At 38.4% G+C, this 25,629-nt stretch overlaps 1 protein-coding gene across 35 annotated transcripts in view; it reads left to right on the top strand.

Moving 5' to 3' along the window:
* Positions 1-25,629, top strand: part of Ank2 (ankyrin 2) — a 370,586-nt gene that overhangs the window by 136,460 nt on the left and 208,497 nt on the right. For all 35 annotated transcript variants that reach the window (XM_004626671.2, XM_023710116.1, XM_023710124.1 and 32 more), the window contains exon 2: positions 14,434-14,535. In XM_004626671.2, coding sequence (XP_004626728.1) covers positions 14,434-14,535 — 102 coding nt within the window. The remainder of the gene's footprint in view (positions 1-14,433; positions 14,536-25,629) is intronic.

Genomic DNA, 25,629 nt, shown 5'->3' with positions numbered 1-25,629 from the left:
TTTGAAGCCTCCCATGGCTGTGGAGCTTGAAAATGCTTTTTTCTCTGCATGTTAATTGTGATTGTTGCATGTGTCATATACAACCCATGGAATAGTATTTTGAAATAATATAACTGTGTCTTTCAAAGTCACAATTGCTGTCATAGTAACATTAAAGGCAAGAAGTCATTGCACTGTGTAGGTGTTGGTAGCATAGGGTTCAGCTTCTGTCCCTGTCCCTAGCACAGGAAAGAGAGTTCTGTTCCCACGGTGAGCAGAACATAAAGGTCGAGCCAGGAATGCAGCTTGTAAGTCAGTCAGCAGTCAGAAACAGTTTCCTGAGCTTTTGGGAGGAGCTGGGGAGGTGGTAATGAACGGTAGACTTTCTAATGGGCTTACTGGGTGTCAACCTCAGCTCTGCCATTTATGATCCCAGAATGCGGGGACCAAGCGTCTTTACCTCAGTAAGCCTCCATTTCCTCTTCCTCATTTAGGAGGCTTAGATTATGAAGGTGTTTGGCACAGAGTATTTCACATTATGGTAGAAGGAAGGAGAAAGACATCTAAGGAGTAAAAGATATTCTTTCCCTCAAGGTGCCTGGAGGCTGGATGAGCAGCCCAAGATGCTCACACAAAAGCAAATTGCATCTAAAATCTGATGGGTAAACAGATGAGTTCAAAGAGAAAACAAATCTAGGTAACATGAAGACTCTTAGTGTGACGTGTTATGCCAGCCCACATTCTGTAAGAAAATATGTAGCACTTTCAATAGGGAATCACTAAAGTCACATCAATATATAAGTCATGGAAAAATATTGAATACACATACTTGCTTAATATGTTTTTGGACAAGTTTATCTTAGAACAAACTATGGTGGGAAAAATATAATAAACCTAATCAAAATGTCATAATTCATGTATTTCTTGAAATAAGTGCCAAAGATGCCTTTGGTCAGGCTAAATCTTTGTAGTGACCATTTTGTAAAATTAGTGTTAAATTAATAGTTATGTCTGTGGAAATGTACAATTGGTAGAGCAACTCAATCACTAAAAGTGCTGTGATTTTTATACATGAGGAAAACAAGCCAAATAAAGGTGGGACCTCTGTAATGGCAGGACTTAATGTCCACCTGTGCTACACCATGGCACACGGTGTGTGCTGAGTTCCTACACCACACATTGCGTCCCCAAAATGGCACAATCTAAATATATCTTAAATGGAATTCTCAACATTTCTCATAAGTGTTGCCCTTTAATTACTACTGGGACAAAAGAACTTGACACCTTATTTTTAGTTAAGGAACAATAATGAGGCATCAGTGATACTAACATTGAAGACAAAGTTTGATATCTCAAATTAAATTTGGTGCATGAAGAAGGTATTCTCGTTCCTGTCTACATTTTTTGCAAAAAAGTTATAGCATCTTTTTTCTGTATATAAAACTAATCAAATGCTTTAGTAATTTTCTAAATTTAATGTTTGAGCAGTTAAAGCTGCTGGTACTTGTAATTATATTCCTAGTTGTCAAGGTTACCTAAGATAATTAGATGATAAGCTTCCTCCCAAGGTTGGTTGTCATCTTAAACATCTTGACCAAATGATGTTTTTAGGTGCTGAATTAGGCGTTGGCAATTCTGAACATTATAAGACATGATTTCTACTTTCAAGTGAGTTAAAATTTTGTTCTGGAAGTGAGATATATAGTCTCTTTCTCTCTGCCTCTCTCCACATACACAGTCATATCACACATTGAGATTTGTATATAAAAATAGAAGTATATAATTGAATTTATGAGATCCCTATGACTGAAATGAGATATGTTTTATATATACACATAATCTGAATGAAGAAACATCCCTCTTCTGTAACTTAGAATAACTTAAACATATCAGTGATTAGAAGATTTAGATTAGAAGGTTAGTTCAGTTTATTGAGTTTATTGTAACTACCCAGAATATTGAAATGTAATTTTATATTTTACCCTAAAAGATATTGGGTGGTCTTCCTTGGGCAATATATATAATAATGCCCTGTACTCCACTGTGTGGGGAAGTACAACCAAAAGCTGATCAGTGTGTCATTATGTCATCAGTGTTTCTACCACTGCAGCTAGGCCACGTGGGGAATGAACATACATCCAGGTGGGTTGGGGACCTGGCTAGAACTATGCATGTGGCCAGCACGATGTTGTGCTTATGCCAGCACTCTACAAGTCTTTATGAATGATTGAATATGTATGGCACTGGGGGACTCAGAGAACAGGAACTTGGTCAGATTTGAGGGTAGTCTGGGGAGGAGTGTCCTGAAAAGTCTATTCCCCAAGCCTCTTATTCCAACAAATCAAGAATTTGTCTTGAAAGCTGCCTCAGAAGTTCAGGTATCCATTGAAATTGCAGGATATGTAATCATTGCAGGAGTATTTACTGACTGAGGCCCAAAGGCAGGATTTTGCAGTTTATGCAGGAGGAGCAAAGAGAAAAGATGCAGTGCAAGATGCGTACTTGATTCACTAATCTTCTTTCCATTGCCATGTGCTGTGTACTATAATTAATCAAACACATTCTTTTCTTAAGCCAGATTTCCACTCTACCTTTTACATTTCAGTGTAAAGTTACATAAGCCCTGTACCTTGCACAGAGCTAAATTAATTACTAAAACTGTTTGGGACAATTGACATTCACAGCACAGTGTAAATTTAGATGGTACAGTGGATCACATCCATTGTGAATAAAGTCACCTTTCAGCAGTGCTCTGGTCTTACAGGGAAATGTCAGCTGCACATTACCAGTGTTCTGAACTCTTATTCATTGGGACATACACACACACCCATGCACTCACACATGTACATATGCGCACACACACACACTCATATGCATGTACTCACACACATACACTTGCACATATGCATACACATACACCTTCACACACACCTACACATGCACACACATATGCCCATGCACTCACACATATACACAATGCACTTACACATATGTATGAACTAACACACATATACCTTCACATACACATACACATGCACACACATAAACACACACACACCTGCACATGCACACACTCCTACACATTCATTCACACTCAGTGCAATTTTCCTTTTATCAGCAGTTCATGCAGTTCATGGAAGCTGTTGCTAGGTTGGCAGCATTTCCTTCCAAAGGTGTTACAGGAGGCCTTCTTTACTCTGAGGCTTTTTATGGACAAAGGAATGGTAAGAACTGAAGAAAAATCCAGTATCTAACGAACAGACAAAATTAAACAAAATCTGGGTCACTCTCAGATGTCATCTGTGGCCTATAGCTTGAGTCCATCCATCTTCGTTGAATGTTTTAGTCTTACATATCCAACTCCATACTATTTAGTGATAGCTTCCTAAATGGAATAAGTTCTAAAACCGAACTATTGTGTTTTGCTCTCCAATGTTAGAAGATTCTGTTCCTCAGAGTTCCTGTTCTTGATGACATGTGTCACACTTAAGTTTCCAAGTTTCTCAGTTTCATAGGCTATTTTCCTGTGTCTTGTGACAAACCCCTTCTTTGTTTTGATTGTTATTCCATCTGCCTGCTTGTTAAGACTATTGCAATAGTTTCAAATTGGCTTGCAAACTCCATTTCCCCCCTCTAACTCCAAATGTTAGTAGAATAATGATTTTAAAATAATATACTTACCTTGTTTTCTCTTATCCCTTCATCTACAGGGTAGCAGTCTCCTTATTGTGGTGCACTAAGCATTTATAGTCTGGGTCCTGCTTGATTCTGAGCATTTTATTTCTTTCCTGTTTGCAAGATTATCTGTATAACATACAGCCTCAATCAGTTGGAGGTTTTTCATTTTTGCTCTTTCATGTTCATGGGACATTGTACCTGCCAGTCCCTCCCATGACCAGATCTTCAGCCAGCAGTATACTGCTATCTCTGTTCTATAGGTAAACATAAAAAGTAAAATCAAATATAAATCCTTAAAAGAAATGGATCATCTTATTTTTTATACACTCCTTTGCATCTAACATACCTACTGGCACACAGTAGGTACTTCAAAAACAATTGACTGACTCTAAAAAGCCAACTTATTGTTAAGGACTAGTTTAATCATCTTAACTATTTGTTATCAGAATAACTTGTTTGACCAGCTTATTTCCTTTTGTGCCAAATTGAAAGTTCTGCTCTTTCTATTATGCATGTATCATATAGAGGTAATTACTGATCCTTCGAGGAATTTAATCAAGTTAACTCAGAATGTCAAATTGTGAAGTAATTTTCTTCTCATATAGTATATGTGATACATATTCTTTTTTGTTTTAAATTAACATTATGTATTGGATGACCCTGCTGTGTATCACTTAGCTGGCTTGAATGGGGTCAGAAAGTAGATGCAAAATAATTTCATATATGAATGATTTTAGAACAGTGCGGACTTATTAGAATTGGACTATGCCTTCAGAAGTTCCTTGTTTATTGTCAGTGTCCATATAGACTGTCACCAATGTGCAGGGTACCTGAGAGTTGTGCATGGCCCTGTGAGATCCACACACGTCAGAGAATAACTGCTTTTCAAAAATGATAATACACATTAGAAGATGGGCTCATGGCACCTTCCAGATGACGAGCTGCAGGTTTCCATGTTACTTCGGCTACTGAAAATATTAGGAAATATTGTAGGTAAACCATAACAGTCAGCATAGGGCTTGTATAATATTTTACTTGCATTTTCATAGTCAGCACTTTGAGCATAAACGTAAGTAGAAATTAAATATTGACCAGTTCAAGCAATACTGTTAGGGGTTACGTATGGAACCTAACCAGGATGCTATGCCATTACATCACTAGGAACCAGTGGTAAAAGTGGAGAGAATTCTCCTGGAAAACTACCTGGAGGGACAGCTAGGTTAAATGGGATCTCTAATCCTAGTTTTTGAGGAAACTCCACACTGATTTCCATAGTGGTTATACCAGTCTGCACTCCCACCAACAGTGGAGAAACGTTCCTTTTCCCCACAGCCCCTCTAGCATTTGTTAGACTGACTAACTTCTTGTTAGACTGACTGACTTCTTCTTAGACTGACTGACTTCTTGATGTTAGCTGTTCTTTCTGGGGTCCGATGAAATCTCAGTGTTGTTTTAATTTTCATTTCTCAAATGACCAATGATGTGGAACATTTTTTCATATATTTACTTACCATTTGCATTTTTTTCTCTGAGAAGTGTATATTCATTTCAGATGCCCATTTTTGGATGGGATCTTTGAATTTTGGGGGCCTCAGTTTTTAAAAATTCTTTATATGTTCTAGATGGAAGTCCTTTGTCTAAGGGAGAGTCAGCAAAATTTTTTCCTAACTCATGGGTTTTCTTTTTACTCTGGTGATTCATATTTTTTGAAGTCTGAAACATTAATTACTGAGTTCTTTAAGTTTACGGGCGAATTTCAAGGTTTTATTTCTTGGGTGTCTGAACTGTAGCTACAGAAAAATGTCCCATTTTTTTGCTGTGATTTTCTTAGAAATTTAAAAATTGTGAAATGAACCACATGTTTTCTTCCACAAGCTTTCCATCTTTCCATTTAAATTTGCACAATATTGATATGGAGTCAGTGATGGAACTTTGAGTTTTGAAGGTATTTTACTGTCATAATTCCTAGAGCACAAGAAATATCTGCTAATCTTCTACCTTATGAGAAGTTGCTTAAAGTTGAAACTTACCTATGGGACTGGGGAGATGGCTCAGTGGAATAAGCACTTCCCTGGCAAGCACAAGGGCCTGAGTTCAATCCCCAGTTCCACCAATAAATAAATAAATAAATAAATAAATATATAAATAAATAAACTTACCCTAAAATTCAGTGGAAAGTAGATAGAATGATAAACATCTATGAGCATTTCCATCTAGGTAAAAGTTCCCAGTTTTGCAAAAATTCTGGTGTGTCTACTTGTAACACGTATGTTAGTAGAAAGCTTGATTATAGATATCTTTTATGAAATTAAACTAATATCAGGGAAACAAATTTGTGTTTCAAGTCAAAGTTCTGCCATACCATGAATGTCAACTGGAGAATTCATATTCCTTCTGTTTGATAATTATTTAAAATATGTACAGATGTGTGTATATTTACATCTATGAACACTGTAAAATTTTAAAATCATAGAATATGAAGTTAGATGTACATCAAAACTGTCTTTTCTGGCCTATGAGTTTTTTCTTTTCTGCATGTGTTCTTTTTTTTTTTTTTTAATGTATTTATACAAGGTCTCACTACGCAGCTCGGACTTATAGTGATCCTCCTGTTTTCACCTCCCAAGCGCTGGAATTATAGGCACATGCCACCACGCCTAGTCTTGAGGGTCAGCGCAGCATACCTGGGGCAGAGCCAGTGTGTCATGTGGTGCCAGGGATCAAACCCTGGTCCTTGTGCTTGCTTAAGCAGACTCTTAGTTGGCAGAGCTATCTTGCTGGCCCTGTTTGTGTTCTTGGTGTGGTAATTCTAATTCACTGAGGGAGGACATTGTTGTATTATTCATATTTTAGTTCAACTAACAGAAGAATAAGTGTCGAGAAAATTGTTAATGTATTAAATTGTCTCTGAAAACTCTACTTATGTGTATTACAGAAGATTTGACAACCAAGATCTCAGAACCAGATCTGGTCTTCTTGGATTTGTAGTAAACATTTTGAAGATCAAGAGAGTTCTGTTTGTATAATATCTGTGTGGGATGAGGAAATACCAATAAACTTTACTAGTTCTAAGTGAAGCATACAATTCATGTGTGTTCAAATAGAATTGTGTATTTTTTATAATTTTGGATCCTCAGTGGGTGTCAGAGAAATTAATAAAAATGCTCCAGAATTTGACTTTTAGTAAACATTCTTTTGAGTTAAAGAACCAAATTGTGTATTTAGCAACTTGCATTGATTCTTTTTTACCTTTTTTTTTTTTGGCACAACCAGGGATTGAACTCAGGTCCTTGTGCTTGCCAGGGAAGCGCTTATTCCACTGATCCATCTCCCTGCCCCATTGTATTGATTCTTAAACTGGGTGATATATTTAGTACATGCAAGAGACCAGGGACGTAACTCAGTGGCATAGTGCCTACCTAGCAAATGTGAGGTCCTCAGTTTCAGCCCCACTACCAAGATAAAAAACAAAAATGTCATGCAAATACACTTTATATTAAATGTCTTATGCAGTATAAGTACAGCATATTAGAAAATTTCTTCCAGTGTGAGAAAAAGCTACTTTTTTGAATACTAATTTTTAAATGTATTTATCCAGTTCTGACCTGATGACTCAGCAGTTTAAAGCACCTGCTTAAGCAGGTGTAGGGACTGGGGTTCAGTCCCTGGTGTGCCATGCTAGCCCTGCCCCAGGGGCACTCTGAGATGGCGACTGAGACTGGGTGTGTTGGCACGAGCCTGTAAACTCAGTGCTTGGGAGCTGAATACAGGAGCATCACTATGAGTCTGATCTGTGTAGTGAGACCCTGTAGACGCTGTAATAAATACATAAAAAAGAGAAAAATTTCAAGGTGGGAGAAAAAGTAGTTCCAACTTTGATGTACACTATATAGAGAAAACTTCAGTCCAGTTGTTTGACTGGTGCTCTTAGCTTTGTAACTCAATACAGTTACTCAATCAATGAAAAACACTGAGGCTGAAAACAGGAGGATCACGATGAGTCTGATCTGTGTATTGAGACCCTGTAGATCCTGACCACATACATTTAAAAAAATCTACTTACTCATTGGTGTTTTTGTCATTATATAAATAAAGAATACCTTATTTTTCAAAGGTATTGCATTTTTAAAGAATTTTTTTGCGTTTATGTACAGGCACATTCAGGAAAATGCACAAATTCTGGATGACCATCTTGTTATTTCCTGCAGTCTTCATCCTGATGGGCCTCACGTGTGCTTGCCTGGGGGCCATGTGCAGATCTAGAAAGTCAGAGTTGTGACAGGAAGCCCTCTCTGCCTCCTTCTAGAAACTGAATATTGTGACTTTTAACTCTAGAGGTTATTTTTCTATTTTTCCAACGTTAATATATAGAATAAAAGGATGTTCTTTTGTAGCTGGGTGTGGTGGCACCCTTGGAGGCCTAGGAGGAATTTAAGCTGGAGCCCAGCATGGGCTACTGGGTAATTCCATGAGACTTGGTCTCAAAAAAAAAATTCTTTATTTTGGGGAAAAATTCTTTATTTCTCTCCAATGTACAGAAAGCCTATAGGTGAGTGCAGGGCCATACACCTGTGATCCGAGCGCTCTGGGAGGCTCAAGTAAGAACATCCCAAGTTCCAGCCCAGCCTGGGAAATTTAGTGAATAAGCAAAGCCCTGTTTCAAAATGAAAATAATAACAAAGGCTGGGGTTGTGGCTCAGGACAGAGGCCCCGGTTTCAATCACTAGTATTGTAAAAACAAACAAATAAATGAAAAACAATTAATGTTTTTTTAATGTTAATTTAAAGATTAAAACACAAAACTATAAGGAGAGTCACATGGAGAGAAAACATTCTCTCAGGCTTTCACAGAGAGCACATTGGCCAAGCAATGGCCGTGACTCATCCACATGGCTGACACTGACAAAGGATCTACAATCTGAGGTACAGGATCTCAGGAAAAATCCTGAGGGGATTTCACTGACATTATCAGATCCAAAAGCTACAACTTTTGTTGCCCAGGTCTTGCTTTATCTTGGTCTTAACTACCCAGCAGAAAAGTATAAAAATGAAATAAAAGAAGTAAAGCCATGCTGCTATGTTGAGCTGTAGGGGACTCAGGTCAACAATTTCTGACACTGCCAGTCAAGCAGAAGACCCAATACTATTATGGGCTACTGAACTCTTTTAGATTATTTTGCTGAGTTAACACACCTATAATATTCAAATAACGGAACTTAACAAAAAAAGGGTATATAGATGAATGTCCATTTTGTATCTGTGTATTCAAAATGGTTAGGATAGATATATAGTTACATTCTCTTAATGAATAGAGGGATTTGTTCTAATGGTGTTTGTAGGTAGGATATCATGTGCGCATCTTGTACAGCAAATAGCCACTAGGAAGACAGTATGCAATGTGTTAATTGTTGAAACTGTCTTACCAATTTGATTTGAAATTGTCTCGTTGCTATTTGTCTCTCAATAAAATTATGGAAAAAATAAACCATACAACTACAAAAACTTCTTACATTCTTATACTACTATTAAAAAGAATGTTTCTGCTCATAATTCATTTTTATTAATAGCATTGTAATACATGGCACCAGTTTAATAGAATAGATTAAAAAATGGAAAACTAAACCACAGATATTGGGCTTAGTAGTAAAAAGGTATTACATTAGAGTTCTGTATTTAACTTAATATGTTTCTGAATTTGACTTCAGTGCAAATAATATAAAGGACAACTATTTCGTTAAATGTGTAGAAACTTTATTAATAAGGTTATGGTTTTATTTCCCTGTTCAAAATGACAAAACTTAAAGCTAGCAAGAGATTTGCTAATATCAGTTTTAAGGACATGCTGTTTGATGAGCTTCTAAAGCTCTCTTTATTAGCTAGGAGATAGAATTAGTATTGTGAGAAAGATGGATGCTCAGTTCTGTAAGTACTAACATGGCATTGGGTTGAGTTAGCAGCGTAAGCCGAGCAAAGGTTCACTGTGGACTTTCTGGGGTTGCTGCAGGCTGGACCACACACACAGTGCGCGACAGGTGGACTTGCAGCCCTGCGCTGCTACTTCTTGCCGTTGTTCCTGCTTCTTTAGTTCATAGTGTTTATGCCGTCCTGCCATAGGTGGTGACCAGACTGCATGATCATTCTTTTTCTCTGTGCTACAGCAAGACATTGCATGTGTCAGGCATCTGAATGTCACCTGGGCATTACTTGTCGGGCTCTGTGCTAAGTGCTTGCCACAATGGCCTGGTTGTACTTAATTACAGGGTAGCCAGCTAGATGACCTGGAGAATGCTTGTATTTTCTTATTAGTTCATTACCCAAATGTAAGAACACCTTAATATGTTTCAGTAATACCCTAATAAGAAAAATGAAAGTGTATGTACATGTCAGAGCTCACTGGTGAATTCCCAGAACTGTGCCCCTGAAGCCTTTGGGATATTAAGTGGCTCCTTTGATGTGTGTTTGTCCTTGCCCTTCACATCCACACTGCTGAGTGCTAAGAAAATAATTCTGTTTTTCTAACACTCAGATATGCAGAAAGGAGTACAGAACAGTGTCAAGACAAATTGAAGAGGAAATTTTTCTTCCTTGGCTTGAGATGTCACACTAGGATTGAAAAGGGAACAAGCTTTAATGGTATCCATCTGTTGCAGACTAAAGTAGATGGGACTCGGCATTTGAATTCTTTGTCCACAGTCAGACTTCCCAGGCAGATGAACCACTGGCTGTAGGGTTAGAGGAACTTAAAGCAGCAAAGCATAGGGAGAGATAAATCTTGCATCTGTCTGAGACTTTCTCCCAAAGGTGTCACCATTGCTTTATCTCTTCTTTATTGCACAATGTGTGTGAAATCTAGTTGAGTGAATGGTGTATTTTGAGAGCATACTTTTGCTCCACTCATACTTGACTTGAAAATTCTTACTTCAGTCATGATCAGAGGGAAACAGAATGGTAAAAATGATGCATCACTCTGCATGAGTCTCAATCCTCTTTCATCTCTTTATTGATTAAAGGTAACCGGACTAACCTGCTGTTTATCCAAAGCTCTTGGGGCAGGAGCTTTAATCAGAGATTGACCTCATTGTAGGGCACTGTGGTCATGTGTTTAATTGGAAGGGGGAGAAGAAAATAGACTGCCATGCAGGAATGAACATGCATATGATCCTTAATATTATCAATTTTATCTGTACACAATTTTGGAACCTCGTTTTAATTCTGTCCATGAAATCTATACTGCTTAAGCATTTTACAATATCACTTTATTTAACATGTTGGGAAAACAAAATCCCTTAACAAAGATTCTAGAAGAATCCAGCATATACCCAAGTTTGTTTTGACTCTACTGCTTAAAAGTTCCCTGGCAGGTTGACTGAGATAATACGTTTCTATTGAGACCATTACTAAAACTCCAGTAATTAGCTGTAACCCTTGGACTTGCATCTACTTTTTAAAAGTTTGATTCAAAAAAGAGAAAACCAGTTATGAAAACTCTTTGGTACTATTGAACAGCAAAAACAATCTGCAATGTCCTATCTAATCCCTGAACAAGATTCAAAGAGAGTTTTTGGTGGTGCAAGGTTATAATTCCAGCACTCTAGATGGCTGAGTCAGGAGGATCACAAGTTCAAACCCAGCCCAGGAAATAAAGTGATTTGGTAAGACTCTGTTTCAAAAGCAGAAAGGGATGGTGGTGTGTGGGAATATGGCTCAGCACAGAGGCCCTAGGTTCAGTCCCCAGTACCAGAAAATGTTCTAGTGGGTGTGCTGACTCCTCAGTGATGCCCAGGGCACCTGAAGTCCATCCTTCCCTGTCTAGACCTCTGTAGTGGTGTCTTTGATCTCTGTGGGTTAGGCCTTCCCTCTGACTGCACTTGTGCATGGCTGTTTATTTTTAAATAGCTGCGATGAAGGATCTTGTTTTTTTGCTGAGTCTGTAGAGAGGCATTCGGCTGACTTCTTAATGCTAAGGATTCTTCACCATCATTTTCCTCATTCCTGAATGAGTATGTTTCTACGTGGTCTGTGTCAGTTAGCTGATCTTCTCATTGCATCTACATGAGTAATTGATTTGAAGGTAGAGAAGGCAGCGAAGCATTCCCTCTTGGGCTGGGAGAGTTGAACCAAGTGCCATGATTTCCGAGCCAAGTATGTAGAACAGGGCACGCTGGTTCATCCAAGCATGCTGAATTTATAGCTTGTAAGTTATGTGTTCATGGTAATATCTGCTTTGATGCTTTGGAAGAGTTGAGGAGAATAATAGAAAAGACTCCCAACTCTGAGAGGCATGAATTAAATCTGGCATCATTCACTAAAAATAAGTGTGGCCTTGGAGACTTTATAAGCCTCTTGCCTTAGTTATTAAATGAGCATAGCAGTAGCTCCTCCACGGTGATATTACTATACTAATGATATAATGCCTGCGAGTCCCTTATGTCTATTTTTGGTCCAGAGTAAACACTCAATAAGCATTGCTGCTTCATGTATAAATTATTTACTTCATGTACAAATTGGGAGTGCTTTCTAGGAACAACCTAAAATATAAATTAGAGCCCCTCCATTTATGTTGGAAAAACCTGTTAATGAAGAAATAATGTTCTCACATCTTATATCTGTGGCCTAAAACATTTCAGTTTTATTGTATTGTGGTAAAAATAAGATGTCAGGAGATGTTAGTGTGACATAATCCATTTTATTACAGTCGTCTTACATATGCAGTGTCAAGGTTGGAAAATCCTCCTAGAATTTAGCATTTGCTGTGAACAGCAAAATAATTTCACAGTGCGGGCATGTTAAAATGAGTCATCGTGCAGTCTGTGGCACTGCAGATCTTCCTGAGGCATCATGCCAGGGCACAGATTTCAGGAAGGATGGAGCGTGAGGCAGGGTAGAGGGGTGGGAAGACAGTGCGCAATTGCAGATTAATCATATCGTGATGCATTGATGAAGCATGAGTGTGGAGTCTGGATGTAGACATTTGAGCCACACCCTTCAGCTCTTAGTATATTGTCTGTCTGATCTGTAAATCCATCAGCCATTATAGTGTTTGGATTTAACATGAGGTGAATTTAGTCTTGGGCTTTTCAGTCTGCCCATGTGGAAGCCATTTTAACAATGTGTACTTAATCATATAACTGACATTCTCAAAGAAAATACTTCCATTTCCATATCTGTACATTGCCATAAATCATCATAGATCTGACAGACTGTGCCCAGAGTCCCTGAAAGTGCTGCTTTTGAAGGGAGGACCCGGGAGGGAAATGCTTAAGAGTCAGCTACTCTTGTCTCACTTCCCAATACACCAGCGATAGCCCTCTTCACGTTACCATTGTCTCTTTAGTCAGATAGTATGTCACAAAAAATTATAACTGTTATGCAAGTATCTTGTATGCTAATAAAAATTTATCATCACTATTATATTTTGGTTTAAAAGTCAGACTTTTAAAAATATATTTGGAAAAAAAAATAAAAATGTATTTGGTACAGGGTCTCACTACACAGCTCGAACTGGTAGTGATCCTCCCGTGTTCAGCCTACCTAGTGCTGGGATAATAGGTGTGTGTGACCACACCTGGTCTCCTGTCACCAGCTCAGCATTCCCAGGGGTGGGGCCTGTGCAGCTCCTGTTCTTGGGGATTGAACTATGAAAGTCAGGCATTTTTTTAACCAAGGAGAGGGCCAGAATGATTCTAACCGAATCTCTGGAAAGCTGCACTTTAGGACTGTTCGTGAGGAGAGTTCAGCTGTTCTCCTAGGGGTAGGTCTTTCTTTGGAGAGTATGGGAAGATGAGAATCTTTGAAAGAAACAACACACAACCCAGACAGCAGTGTCTTTCTGCAGTGATTGCCTTCATCAAGAGATTTTAGTTTGGTGCTGTGTCACCTGGCTCACATGTCATAGTGTTTTCATAAAATCACTGGCATAACAAAATTTGCTTCAATCCTGTCCTATACCTGCCATCCAGTGCTGTACTCTTTCTTCAAAATGCCCTCAGAGCTGACCTTTACTCTCTGACAATGAGGACACAGGATGGTTAAGTAACCCACACTTGGCGTTCTTCTGTAGATCCATCTTCAAAGCAACAGTAAAGGAAGAAGAAACCTAGTAGCTTCAGTTTCCTTTAGCCTTCGTGTTCCTTTTTGAGTTGACATTGGGCTTAGTATAAAGTCACTAAGATCCTGATGCTAACAAAAAGGTTAACAGTGGTACTTGGGTTCATGTAAATTCATCTGTGAGTGTGACCAAAGAGTTGAAATAGTGCAGTAACAATTATTTTAATTTTGGTGATTCTTTTACTCCCTTTAATATAGTGGAACACATTCCCCATTGACTTTAATATCTTTAACTTGGGCCAGGTAAATAGTTTAGCAGATTAAAGCGCCTGTTTAGGCGGACACACGGGTGGGGGCTGGGGGGTGGGGCCTACCATGCTGGCCCCGCCCCTGGGGCGCGCTGAGACAGCGATGGAGACTGGGCGTGGTGGCACACGCCTGTAATCTCAGGGTTTAGGAGGCTGAAAAACAGGAGGACCACTGCGAGTTCAGTCTGTGTAGTGAGACCCTGTAGACCCTGTACTAAATATATTTTTCTAAAAAATCCTTAACTTTAGAAGTATTGTGAGGTTGCTATCTTTATTCTGTGGCTAATATACCATGTTTTAGAGTAAGTTTTGGGAATTTTAGAGGTTTTTTGATATGCAGCGTAAACATTCTTGTCTTTCTGTATTTGACATGTTTTTATTTTATCAGTAACTCACCCATGGTCTTTTCTTTTTCTCACAGTCTGACAGCAATGCAAGCTTTCTCCGAGCTGCCAGAGCAGGCAACCTGGACAAAGTCGTGGAATACCTGAAAGGGGGCATCGACATCAATACCTGCAACCAGGTAAGCTGGGAGGTTTGCCCTGGTTCGTACAAAGAAGATGTAGACCCAGAGTCCAAGGTTACTTTTCATTTATACTGGATTTACTCAGATAAGTGAGCTGGCCTTGGACAGATCTACTTGGCCATCTTACTAATCTTCCAAACATTCAGTGTATTTGGGAGTAACATCCAGGCAAACTAGATAGATAAGAACTATCTAGTGTTGTCTGTGAAATGATGTAGGTTATCTTTAGGTGAAATATTAATCAAGAATGTTTTACTTCTCATTTATCATCAACTGCTGAATCTGGATCTTATTTTTTTCTTCTCTGCTATGTATGTTTTGCCGAGGGGCAATTGATTGTTTAAATTTGAGATAGAGAAATAAGAGGAAAAAATTAGGTGTATCCCCCATTTTTCTTCTAGTTGGTTTAAAATGTTTATAATTAGAAGGATCTGAAGCTGCTGTATTAGTTTAAATAAAGTTTGGATTATTCATTCTTTCCACTCATGCAATAAAGACTTTGAGAGAATAGCATGTATTTTAAAATATTTTGAGAATTCTGAGTATTTGCATTGAATATTATGAGTTTTTAAATATTTTGAATCTTCCACATTTGCTTTCTAGAATATTGATATTTTGTGGGATTTTTAAACTGCTTTGTATCATGAATTAAAATGTCCAGAGAACCCCAATATTCTCTATAGTTTGTTAAACATTGTTGTTGTTGGTGGTGGTGGTGGTGGACTGTGTGTGTGTGTGTTTGTTTGTGTATGTATGAGTGAGATAGAGACCTGCCTGGGAATAAATAATCCTAGCTGATTTATATATTAGCAGGAATTGTTAATCGTTATTTAACTCCAGGTGATTTATAGAGTGCTTAAATGTTCTTACTACATCCATCAGCCCATTTATCTTAAATATGTTCATTGCTGAAATTAATAAATCTCTCAAATGTAACTTTTCAAAAGCTGACTCAGGTTCTTGTCCCAAAACTTACAATTCTCCCAAATCTTTCCCGCTCAGTTCCTCCTCTGTGTGTCAGTTTCAACTCAGCCTGGCCTCATTCTGCATGCAATTCATGAACTTTATAAAGTTGCAATATTCTAGTAAATAAATGATGAAGCTATTACTTTTGGGCATTCTGTTAAAAAATACCAAAACAGTGAAAAAGAAAACCTAACAAAAATGATGCTAGCATCACTTCAAATCAAGTTAAGTTACCTCAAATTATAACAAACATTTTAGGGCTGGAAAGATAGCTCAGCAGTCTAAAGTGCCTGCTTAGGCAAATGCAGGGGACCGTGGTTCAATTCCTGGCACCACATGAGGTGCCAGCCCCACCCCCAGGGTGGGCTGAGTTGCCCCCTCCAAAAAAATGTAATTATATGAAAGATCTTAGGGTTATTTTAAGAAAGAACAGTCTCTCAACAGTGGATACTACATCTTTACAAGATCTATAGACCAATGTAATATCTTGTGTTAGCTTAAGACATTTTAATAGCTTAATTTTTTGGTAGTGACCAGCCACTCATGAACATGTCACTATAAGAGGAGTGTATTTGCTTTTCTAAAAAGGCAACACAATGTCACAAAATCTGTGCAGAATTTAGAGCTCATATAAAAGTTCTGTCATTTCTGAGACGTCATTTCAACTTAGAACATGGTGCTTTTCTAATCTTTCAAATAGGCTAATAACAATATCCTTGTATTACAATGTGAGTTAAATTAGGAAATATGAAAGAACTTTCTACTGTGTATGTGTTTTGATTGCAATAACTATATCTGATTCATCAAGAATTAGAAAAATTAAAAAAAGAAAAATTAAAATTGAACTCTACACAAACTATGATATTACATTTTCTCAATCACCTAGTAATTAGATTGAGGAAATACAGTGACTAATAGTAATGAATTAGCTATGGTGTAACATGCTTTGTTCTGAAGCTTAGCATCAGATACTTTATCTGTTAGCTAAGACAAGATATTAGAAAGTGGGACTACAAGTACAGAGACGGAGCCCAGAGATGGTCACACATATTCCCAGTGTCACTGACACCTGTTTCCTGTGACATCAGGATCACAATAGATACCTGTAGGTTTTATCTACTGCACAACACCTTTTTGCTGTTTTTTGTATTTGTATTTTGTGTTTTGAGACAGGGTCTTGCTATGTAGTTCAGTCTGGACTTGAACTCACTATGTACTGCAGGCTGGCTTTGAACTCTTATGCCTCAGCCTACTGAGTGTTGAGCTCAGATGCATGTGTCATCCTACCTGGCATTGCAGGGCACCTTCTTGAATAGATGTTTAGAGCTGTCCTTTAAAATACACAGTGATGGTGTCCTTCATTTTGAAGCTGAAGCCTTACTGTTAATGTGCCATTGTTAATATAAAAAATAACATTATTCATCCCTATATTAATATAATAGATCATTAAAAGAACTTCTGAATCAAAGAACACCCCAACAATGTCTGCTAAATCTCAAATAAAATATAGCAGAAAATAATTTCCAAGTGCCCCAGAGGGACAAAGAGGCAACCATTCTGCAAAGAGACTGTTTATAAATGTGTAGTATTTGAAGTGAATGAGGCACGTGAAGGGACAGAAGAAAACATCTCCTCTACTTAGCTTCTAAGCCTGAATTTTTAAGGTGCCTTATGACATACACTATGAAACCAGGACTTTCTGTACCCTGTTGTATTTCTCAGTGAAAGACAATCTGGGCTGTATCGTCTTTCCAAAAATATCACGTGTTGGCATGCTAAGATTCCTTAAACTGCAATCTGAATCAGATTTCCTTTATAAAATTGGTCATGTAATTACCATGAAAGTTTTGAAACTTAATCCAAAAATTCCATTTGTTCTTTAATAAAGTAAAGGATATGGGAAAAATTTATAAATTTAGCACAAGACCATACCTTTAAGAAAGGTTTTGAGGTTTTCATTTTTATTTTGCCAATGATTATAAATCTGTTTGTTAACTTTTATTTTCTTTAAAAGATTAGACCAGTAGTCTATTTATTAGGTTTTTTTTTTGTTCAGAAAAGAAGGATCTTAGCTTTGAATTAATTTCTAAAGCTGATATTTTTCTATCATCTCTATATAGTAATAATGCATGATCTAATCCTACTACAGAGTTAAAATCGGAATATTTGAAATACTCAGTAACATTTTCACAGAAATTTACAGCCACTTTATAAGCCAATAAAAGTCCCAGGAGGTCCAGGTATTTTTACTATGTGTAAACTTTACTGATCTCACTGTGACAACCTCCACATGAAGGGCTGTTACAGGTAGTTTATTGGCTATAATCCCAGATATGACAACAATGATTAATAATTCTTTCTTAAACAATTTTATTGAGAAACAAATAGCAATGAGACAGTTTCAAAACCAATTAGTAGGACAGTTTCAATAATTAATACATTGCATATTGTTGTCTTAGTGGTTATTCATTGTGCAAGATGCAGACATGATATCCTGTCCACAAACCCTATTAGAACAACTCTCTCTATTCACTGAATTAAGAGAATGTAGCTGTATATCTATCCTAACTATTTTGAATATACAGATACAAAATGGTTGTTCATTTGTACGCCCTTTTTTATTTAGTTTTGTCAGAGAAGGGTATTCCATTGTTATTCAAATATTATAGGTGCATGAATTCAACAAAATATTCCAATATAGTCCAGTAGTCCATAATGGTAGTGGGTTTTCTGTAAGACTGGAAATGTCCGAAGTTGTTGACTTGAGCCTTTTACAGCTCAGCATATTAATATGGCTTTACTTTTTATACTTCGTTTTTATACTTTTCTGCTGGATGATTAAGACCAAGATAAAGCAAGACCTATATAAAAAGAAATGTAGCTTTTGTATCTGATAAGGTCAGTCAGATCCCCTCAAGATTTATCCTGAAACCCTGTACCACACTTTGTAGATCCTTTGTCAGTGTCAGCCATGTGGATGAGTCACCACCATTGCTTGACCAATTTGCTCTCTGTGAAAGCCTGAGAGAATGTTTTCTCTCCATGTGACTCTCCTTAGGCACATTCTACATCACTGACCACTTTCCTCTGTGGCCCCATAAGCTCCTTGATCAGAATATTTGCCACAACTGAGTTACATGATGTTACAGTACAGATTCTTCTATGTCCTGAGTCTTCACTGACCTTGAAAGGCTAGGGCCAAAATGTTGGCTGTCCTTGCAGTCCTTCTTTTTCTCTGCAAAATTTTTGGTCTGCAAACTTAGGTTGTTAACCCTCCAGAAGACAAACTTATTGTTATTACCCTATAACCTACGCAGGTGAGCTTAACCTCACTATCTATCTGACTACCAAACATTTTAGGCATAACATGGAACAGGTATTTTCTGTCAAGTATTGATATGTTAACCTTTAAGTCCCTACAGAATATGAAGAAAAAATTAATAAAAAATATTTAAAAAATAAGAATAAACAACTACATATTTTTACACAGAAGTTTAAAAATCTAACCACATACAGCAGTGTGGCAGAACAGTCCTGTGACATTTTTTTCTTGTCTCTTGTTTTCATTTATTACCCTTTTTTTTTTTTAAACAAACGTTTACTTGAGATACAGTAAGGCAGTAATTGGTATGTCATGACAAGCAGTATGTATTTAGAAGACCAGAATGACAGACATTCCAAGCATGACCCTACCATTACACATTGCTATCTTCAGTGCAGTTGCTTAGTTCACAGGTATCACCATATATAGTTAGTCAGGGTGAGAATCCTACCAATTAACTGCTAGTTTCAAAAACTTGCTGAAGATTCTTAAAGTGTCCCAATTTTTGCTCTTGACCTTTTCCTGCTGAGCTGTAAATATAAAGAATTGTCAGTTACAAGCTGTGTTTCCTTTCTCAGAAATAGAAGGTGAAGTCAAATCACCACTTATAAGACAATCTCCATGTCCCTAAAATACCAGGGCATGAAGAACAAGTAGGTATCCTCAACAATGACGTTAGCATATGCTCATATAGTGTGACTCAGACCGTTTGGCCGTTTTGGAGCCACATCCAACAGGGGGTGCTACAATCAAATCCTCATTTTCTCCACACTCTGGCTAAGAGACTCAGGACAAGCAAGTTCTTCAGGCCTTCTCACTGATACTGATCACAAGAACACCGAAGTCATAGGGTGTTGTGTTATGATGATTAAATGAAATATCTGCGAAATGTCCAGTTGAACAAACATTTATTGAAATTAGTGAATGGTAGCCCATGTTATATAATGAATCTCTTGCTATTCATTCTTAACTTCAGCATTAACAAAAGTAGTACTGATCCTCATAGGCAGGACAGAATATAAAATGATATTACCATAGCCTGTGTCATCAAATAGAAAAGATTAGGTTTAATAGAAATTGGGGTAACAGTATTTATCTATGTTGCATTAAGCTAAAATGTTTTTGTGGAACTAAAATCTTTTTCTCAAATAGTATTGGATCCATCTGCTTTGGACCTCTTCTTAAAAACTGCCAAAGTCAATTTTATTATCCTGGGATTTTATAAAGGCAACAAAAATGTATAAAAGAGAATTGAATTCATGGAATTACTGGAACATGGAATTACTGGAGCATAGAATTAACTATGGACAGCTAGAGTTAAATTAGGCACAAATATATGCATAAGTAATATATCTATGTGTTATTATTGGCCTTTCATTCAAGAGAAGCAAAGAGTATCTTTACAAGGTGTGATAAAAAAATTTGGTGACCATGACTGCCAAGTTTCCTACAGAGGAAAGGCAAGCTCACAGAAAACATTCTCACCAGATTTGGTGCTGTGTGACTTCTGGCTCTTTCACAAGGTTAAAGTGACTGACAAAGACGCACACTTTGAATCCATTTAGGACATCAAGGCAGCCAGGACACCATAACTAGAGACATTCAAGAAAGAGGATTTCTAGAACTGCTTCCGAAAATGGCAAGAATGATGGGATAGAACTGTGTGTTTGAAGTGAGGGGGAAGATTCTGAGGAGGGTTAGTGTGTCTCTTACTACTACAATAAATCAAATAGCAATTTTAAACAGTGATCATATTTTTCAATCATACCTCAGATTCCAAGAATCAAGAATTTTAAGTTTCAACATTAGTATTTGTTCAATGTAAAATAATTTCAGCAGCGACTTTCCATTAACTACTTGTACATCACTCTAAAAGGTCTGATTTTATTTGAAGTTTACTCCAGTTGTTTGAAGGGTGACTTTTTTTCCTTATAGAAGGGTCAAGGCTAGCTTCCTGCAAATGATGCTGTGGCTGTTGCCTTCACTCCTCTGCTGTATGGTCTGGATTGTAACGGAATGCTTTATGTGCTGGGAATTTTTTTGAATATGCTCTTCCTGTGGTTCAAAGTCATGGATTTCACTGCCTTACTGTGAGACAGCCTCTCATCTCTCCCTGGCTCATTACTTTTTCTTTCCTTTCTTTTCTTTTTTTATTTTAGGGAAGGGTTTACAGGGTGTTCAGGGTCTCGCTACTAGATCAGATTCGTAGTGATCCTCCTGTTTACAGCCTCCCAAGAGGTGGGATTACAAGCATGCACTACCATGCCCAGTCGCAATGCCATCTCAGTGTGCTCCAGGGGCAGGGCCGGCATGGCAGGGCTGGGGATTGAACCCCCAGGGCCCCTGCGCCTGCTTGCAGGTGCTTTAATCCACTGAGCTATTTGGCTGGCCCTGCCTGGCTCATTTCTGCTGTAGTCACAACAGCATAATTTCCTGCCTGTCTGATCTCAGATATAACATTTGTCATCTGTCTAATCAAACATGTAATATGTGCTTCCTGGGTTCAAAGCAGTGTGTTAGGGCAGGGGATGGAGTTTGGCAAAGAGAGACAAAAACCCTTCTTGCGTATAGCTTAAAGTGTGTGATCTAGCAGGTGAAAGACACACTAGAAAAAAAAAAGTGATAAATATGGAGATGGGAGACCATACATGATGTGGAGAAGAATGCAGCAGAAGAGGAGGAAGCAGGGAGAGCTGTGTGCCACTGAGGACAGGTGCTCAAAGAAGCAGAGCTGAGCATGGTGCTATGCACTATCTGGGGGAAGTCCCTTTCAAAGAGGCATACAGTGACAGCCAGGAGCTCCTTCCAAGAAGCATGGTAGCTGGTCAAGGACAGCCAGATAATGAAGGAGAGGAGCAGGAAGCAGCATTGGCCGTGTAAGTCCTGTAGGCTATTTAAAGAGCTTTGGCATTAATTCTAAATGAGAAGTCATTAGAGAGTTTAGAAGCGAAGTGACATAAGCTGACTTACGTTTTAATAGTAACGTTCAGCTGGAAAAGGAGCAAGGGCAGAAAGAGGGAACACTGTGTGACACGTTAGTGGAGAGGTGCAGTGTTTCACACCAGTACAAGGTGGTAAGAAGTGATTAAGTCCTGTGTGCATTTTAAAGACAGTGCGAATAGGAGTAAATTAAAGAGAAAATAAAGGAAAAAACAAGGAACAGGCTCTTTGTAGATGGGGAAGGGGATCAGAGGAGGGGGAGATAAAAGGATCAAAAGGGATTGTATCTATATATAATTTAATGTTGGATAAGAACAGAAGAGGAAATGTGGGAATGAAGTTTGGAGTTGAATGGGAGAAATAAGAGTATTTAGGTACTGTGAGGGAGTGGACTGTACTGAGCAGGTTTGAAGGGGTAATCAAGAGGTGAGTGTTGAACATGTTAAGTTTGATTTGTTGGTGTGACTTCCCAGGTAGGAGCAGACAGTTATTTATATGAGTTTGGTGTCCAGGAAAGAGGGCTGAAGATAGGAACTTCAGTGCTCTCAGTATATAGATAATACTCAAAACCTTCAAAGTAGATGAGGTTACCAAAACAATGAGTGTTTATCAAAAAACAAGAGGTGCAAGGACTGACTTTGGTGGTACTCTAACTTGCAGAAGTTAGGAGGATGAGGAAGATGCCTTAAGGAACCCTGGGATATGTCTATAGATGTTGGAGGAAAACTTGAAGTGTATCTTGTCTTGGAAGGCAAATGAAAAAATTATATTCAGGGAATAAAATGATCAACTCTATAAGGTGGTGCTGATCAAATATGCTGAGGAGCTGAAGATGAGCTTTAGCCTGTGGTAGTCACTAGTAATTTGATCAAAGCAAATTCAGTGGCGTGAAACCCACTGAATGAAAGCTCATTCAACAGTGGCCAGACTGAATACTCCTTCAAGGACTACATAGAAGGAAGAGAACAAGGAGGTAGCTGGATAAGGAAGTGGGATCAAGACAGGCTTTTTTTAAAAAAAGTAAGAAGTGATAACATTTTTGTTTCACTGTTGGAAAAAAACCAACAAGGAGGGAAAAAAAATAAATGAGTTAGGAGAGAAAGTAGATTCCCTGGATGGTGTTGTGGAGTACATGGGGGCTTTTGTACAAGTTGGGTTTTGGCCATTGCATGAGTATGGTAGTTTAGGAGGGAATGTTATATGGTCCAAGAAATAGCAAGTAGCATGGGCATGTGAAAGAGCTAGATGGAAGTAGAATAGAAGTTCTCCTTTTATTACTTCTCTTTTTTAATGAAACAAGTGAAGGTCATTGGTTGTAAGGAAAGATGGAAGAAAAAGTGATAGACCTTGAGAAGAGAAAACATTGTGGTTAAGATTAATGGCATGGTGGCCAGGTGTATCAAGGGGCTGTACAGAGAACATGTTCAAGAATTTAAAGCCCAGGTACGTGTGTGTGTGTGTGTGTGTGTGTGTGTGTGTGTGCTCTTCTGCAGTCATGTTTAGGCATAAGGTCACATGGAATGAAATCTATAATGAGGGGTGCAATTTGTATAATGTTCTTGACAATGCTAACAAATGACATAGGAATACATACAAATAAATAAATAAGGTGTTATAAAGAGCATGCACAGACTTCTATGCTAAGAGTGGAGACACAAGTAGACACTGTGAATGAATAAGTGGACTGTAGTGTAGAGGTGGGAGGAGTGTTGGAACTGGATGAATAAATTGGCAGTAGAGTAGGTGTTGGTCAGAGGGTTGTATGTCTGGCATTGAGATTTTGGAGGAAGGTTAAAAATGGTTAGAAAGGGTGAAGTCTAGAGTGTGAGTATGGAAGTGAGGGGATGAGGTAAAAAAGACAAAAGAAAAAATCATTGGTAGAGGGGAATTTGAGAACTGAAACTGTGGGGTTTTGGAAAATCCATGTATGAATGCAATAAAGAAGCTAAAAATCATCAAGGGAAAAAGGGATGGGAGTGAGAGAATGCAGCCTAAGGACATCTGGAGGCAGAGGAGCAGTCGGGAAGGGAGTGAGGAGAAAAGAACATAAACACAGCTTTGGAAAGCACAGTGAACAGTAGGAATGTGGGAAGGTGAATACCCACCACTTGAATAGCCCTTAGGGAAGCAGCATCTTCCTGTTTCAGGTACAGCAAAAGGTGGGAACAATGGTTAGAGAAAAGGTATAAGAAAAAGAGATGTCACTAGTGACTATGCTCAGTAGGGGCTTGGGATGAAACTGTCACGAACTGAGAAATGAGAAGAGGTAGAGAAGGGATGCACAGAGATATACAGCAGTAGCATTTGGAAGCACCAGAGTGGACCTGGGGATTGGATCCTGTAGGAATGGGGCCCATAAAATTTTAGTCCAGAAATCCCAAGTGGATAGTATGAAGAGGTTGTAGGCACTGTCTGGAGGAGGAAGTGGGGGAGTCTGGACAGGCGCCTGCAGAGTTGTGGATTCCCACCTTGACTTCTGTTGCAGGCCAACAGCAGGGAGTTTTGCTTCTGATGTGTCCTTGGTACAGTGCTTCAGAGCTGACCGCAACCAAACACAGCGGGTGTGTGAGGTAGAGCTGTCATCCCTGCTTAGGCATCCTGTCCTTGGTTGTTCTCCTTGTGTCAGAAGAAATCGCCCAGCCCTTTTGCAGTAGCTGAGATTTTTGCCCACTCATGTTTCAGCGCTGCTTCTTTTGCTGACAAGTTATTCTACATAGTCTCTTCCTGTGTTGATGCTTAGTATCTTTTACTGTTGATACCTCCTAGGTATCCTCAAATCTATGCACCTCTCTCTCTCTGTCTCTCTCTCTTGCTTGCTTGTTCTTCATCTTTCTCTTGTTCTCTCTCTCTCTCTCTCTCTCTCTCTCTCTCTCTCTCTCTCTCTCTGCATATGTATTTTTTTCCCTTGGATATTCAAGTCTCTTTATTTATTTATTTATTTTCAGCTAAGAAAAAGTTTTCATGATAGTAAAGAATTACTAAGAATTAAACATAACAAAAATACTGGGATGGCAAATATATGACCAGCACTTCTAACAGTTTGGGGATAGGATATCGCACAAAGTTCTAATATGTTGTGGACGTGGACAGTGTCCATGATGCCTATTTGTGGCCAGTCGTCACTTGTGGGACTGAGTTATTACTGTTTCCTTGGTATCCACCCTGTATAACTGGACAGAATCATTACCCATAGGGTATAGGAGAAGTCCATTTGTAGAGTATGCAGATGGAAATATTTGGTGCTATATACAAAAGAATAATTGAAAGACTGCTGTTCTATTCCTCTTTTTCTCCGGTGTTCAATTTCTTGCCCTCTGCATATGTATTTTGATGATTATAAAGGAAAACAAAAATTCTATGATCTCTTGTTTTTTAAGCCCTGGAGTAAGGAGCAGAAAAGAAAAAAGCAATCTTGTTTTCCAGAGTAACTTCTCAAACTGAAGGCTTCCATCCCTAGAAATTAAGGAAATGGATGTGTTGAAGGGGATTTGGCATGTGTGCATGGCTGTCATCACTCAAATAAGGAAGCTATTTTTGCAGGGTGGAGTCTGAAATGAATCCCTACCCCTGAGTGGATGTGCCATATCATCGCTGGGGTGCGTGGAGGATGCTCTTATGCTCAGGAAGAGGTTCATTAGGAAGTGTACATATACTGTTTCCTTTGAGGAATAAGGGAAGGCCAGAAACAGTGCCTTCCATAGGCAGAAAGAGAAAGAAGCAGATTGTTAGGGAGTTGAGGCTATGGTTACTCATCCAATGCAACAACCAGATGTTTCTCAATAGATTTATTTTTCTAAGCACCTGCCTGGCAAGCTAAAGGCTCTAGGGTTGAATCTCAGTCAAAAAGAAAGTAAAGAAAGAAA

This window comes from Octodon degus, unplaced genomic scaffold (assembly GCF_000260255.1).
Source record: "Octodon degus isolate 3935 unplaced genomic scaffold, OctDeg1.0 scaffold00016, whole genome shotgun sequence".
Classification (NCBI taxonomy): Eukaryota; Metazoa; Chordata; class Mammalia; order Rodentia; family Octodontidae; genus Octodon; species Octodon degus.
This window is presented reverse-complemented; position numbering and strand designations above follow the sequence as displayed.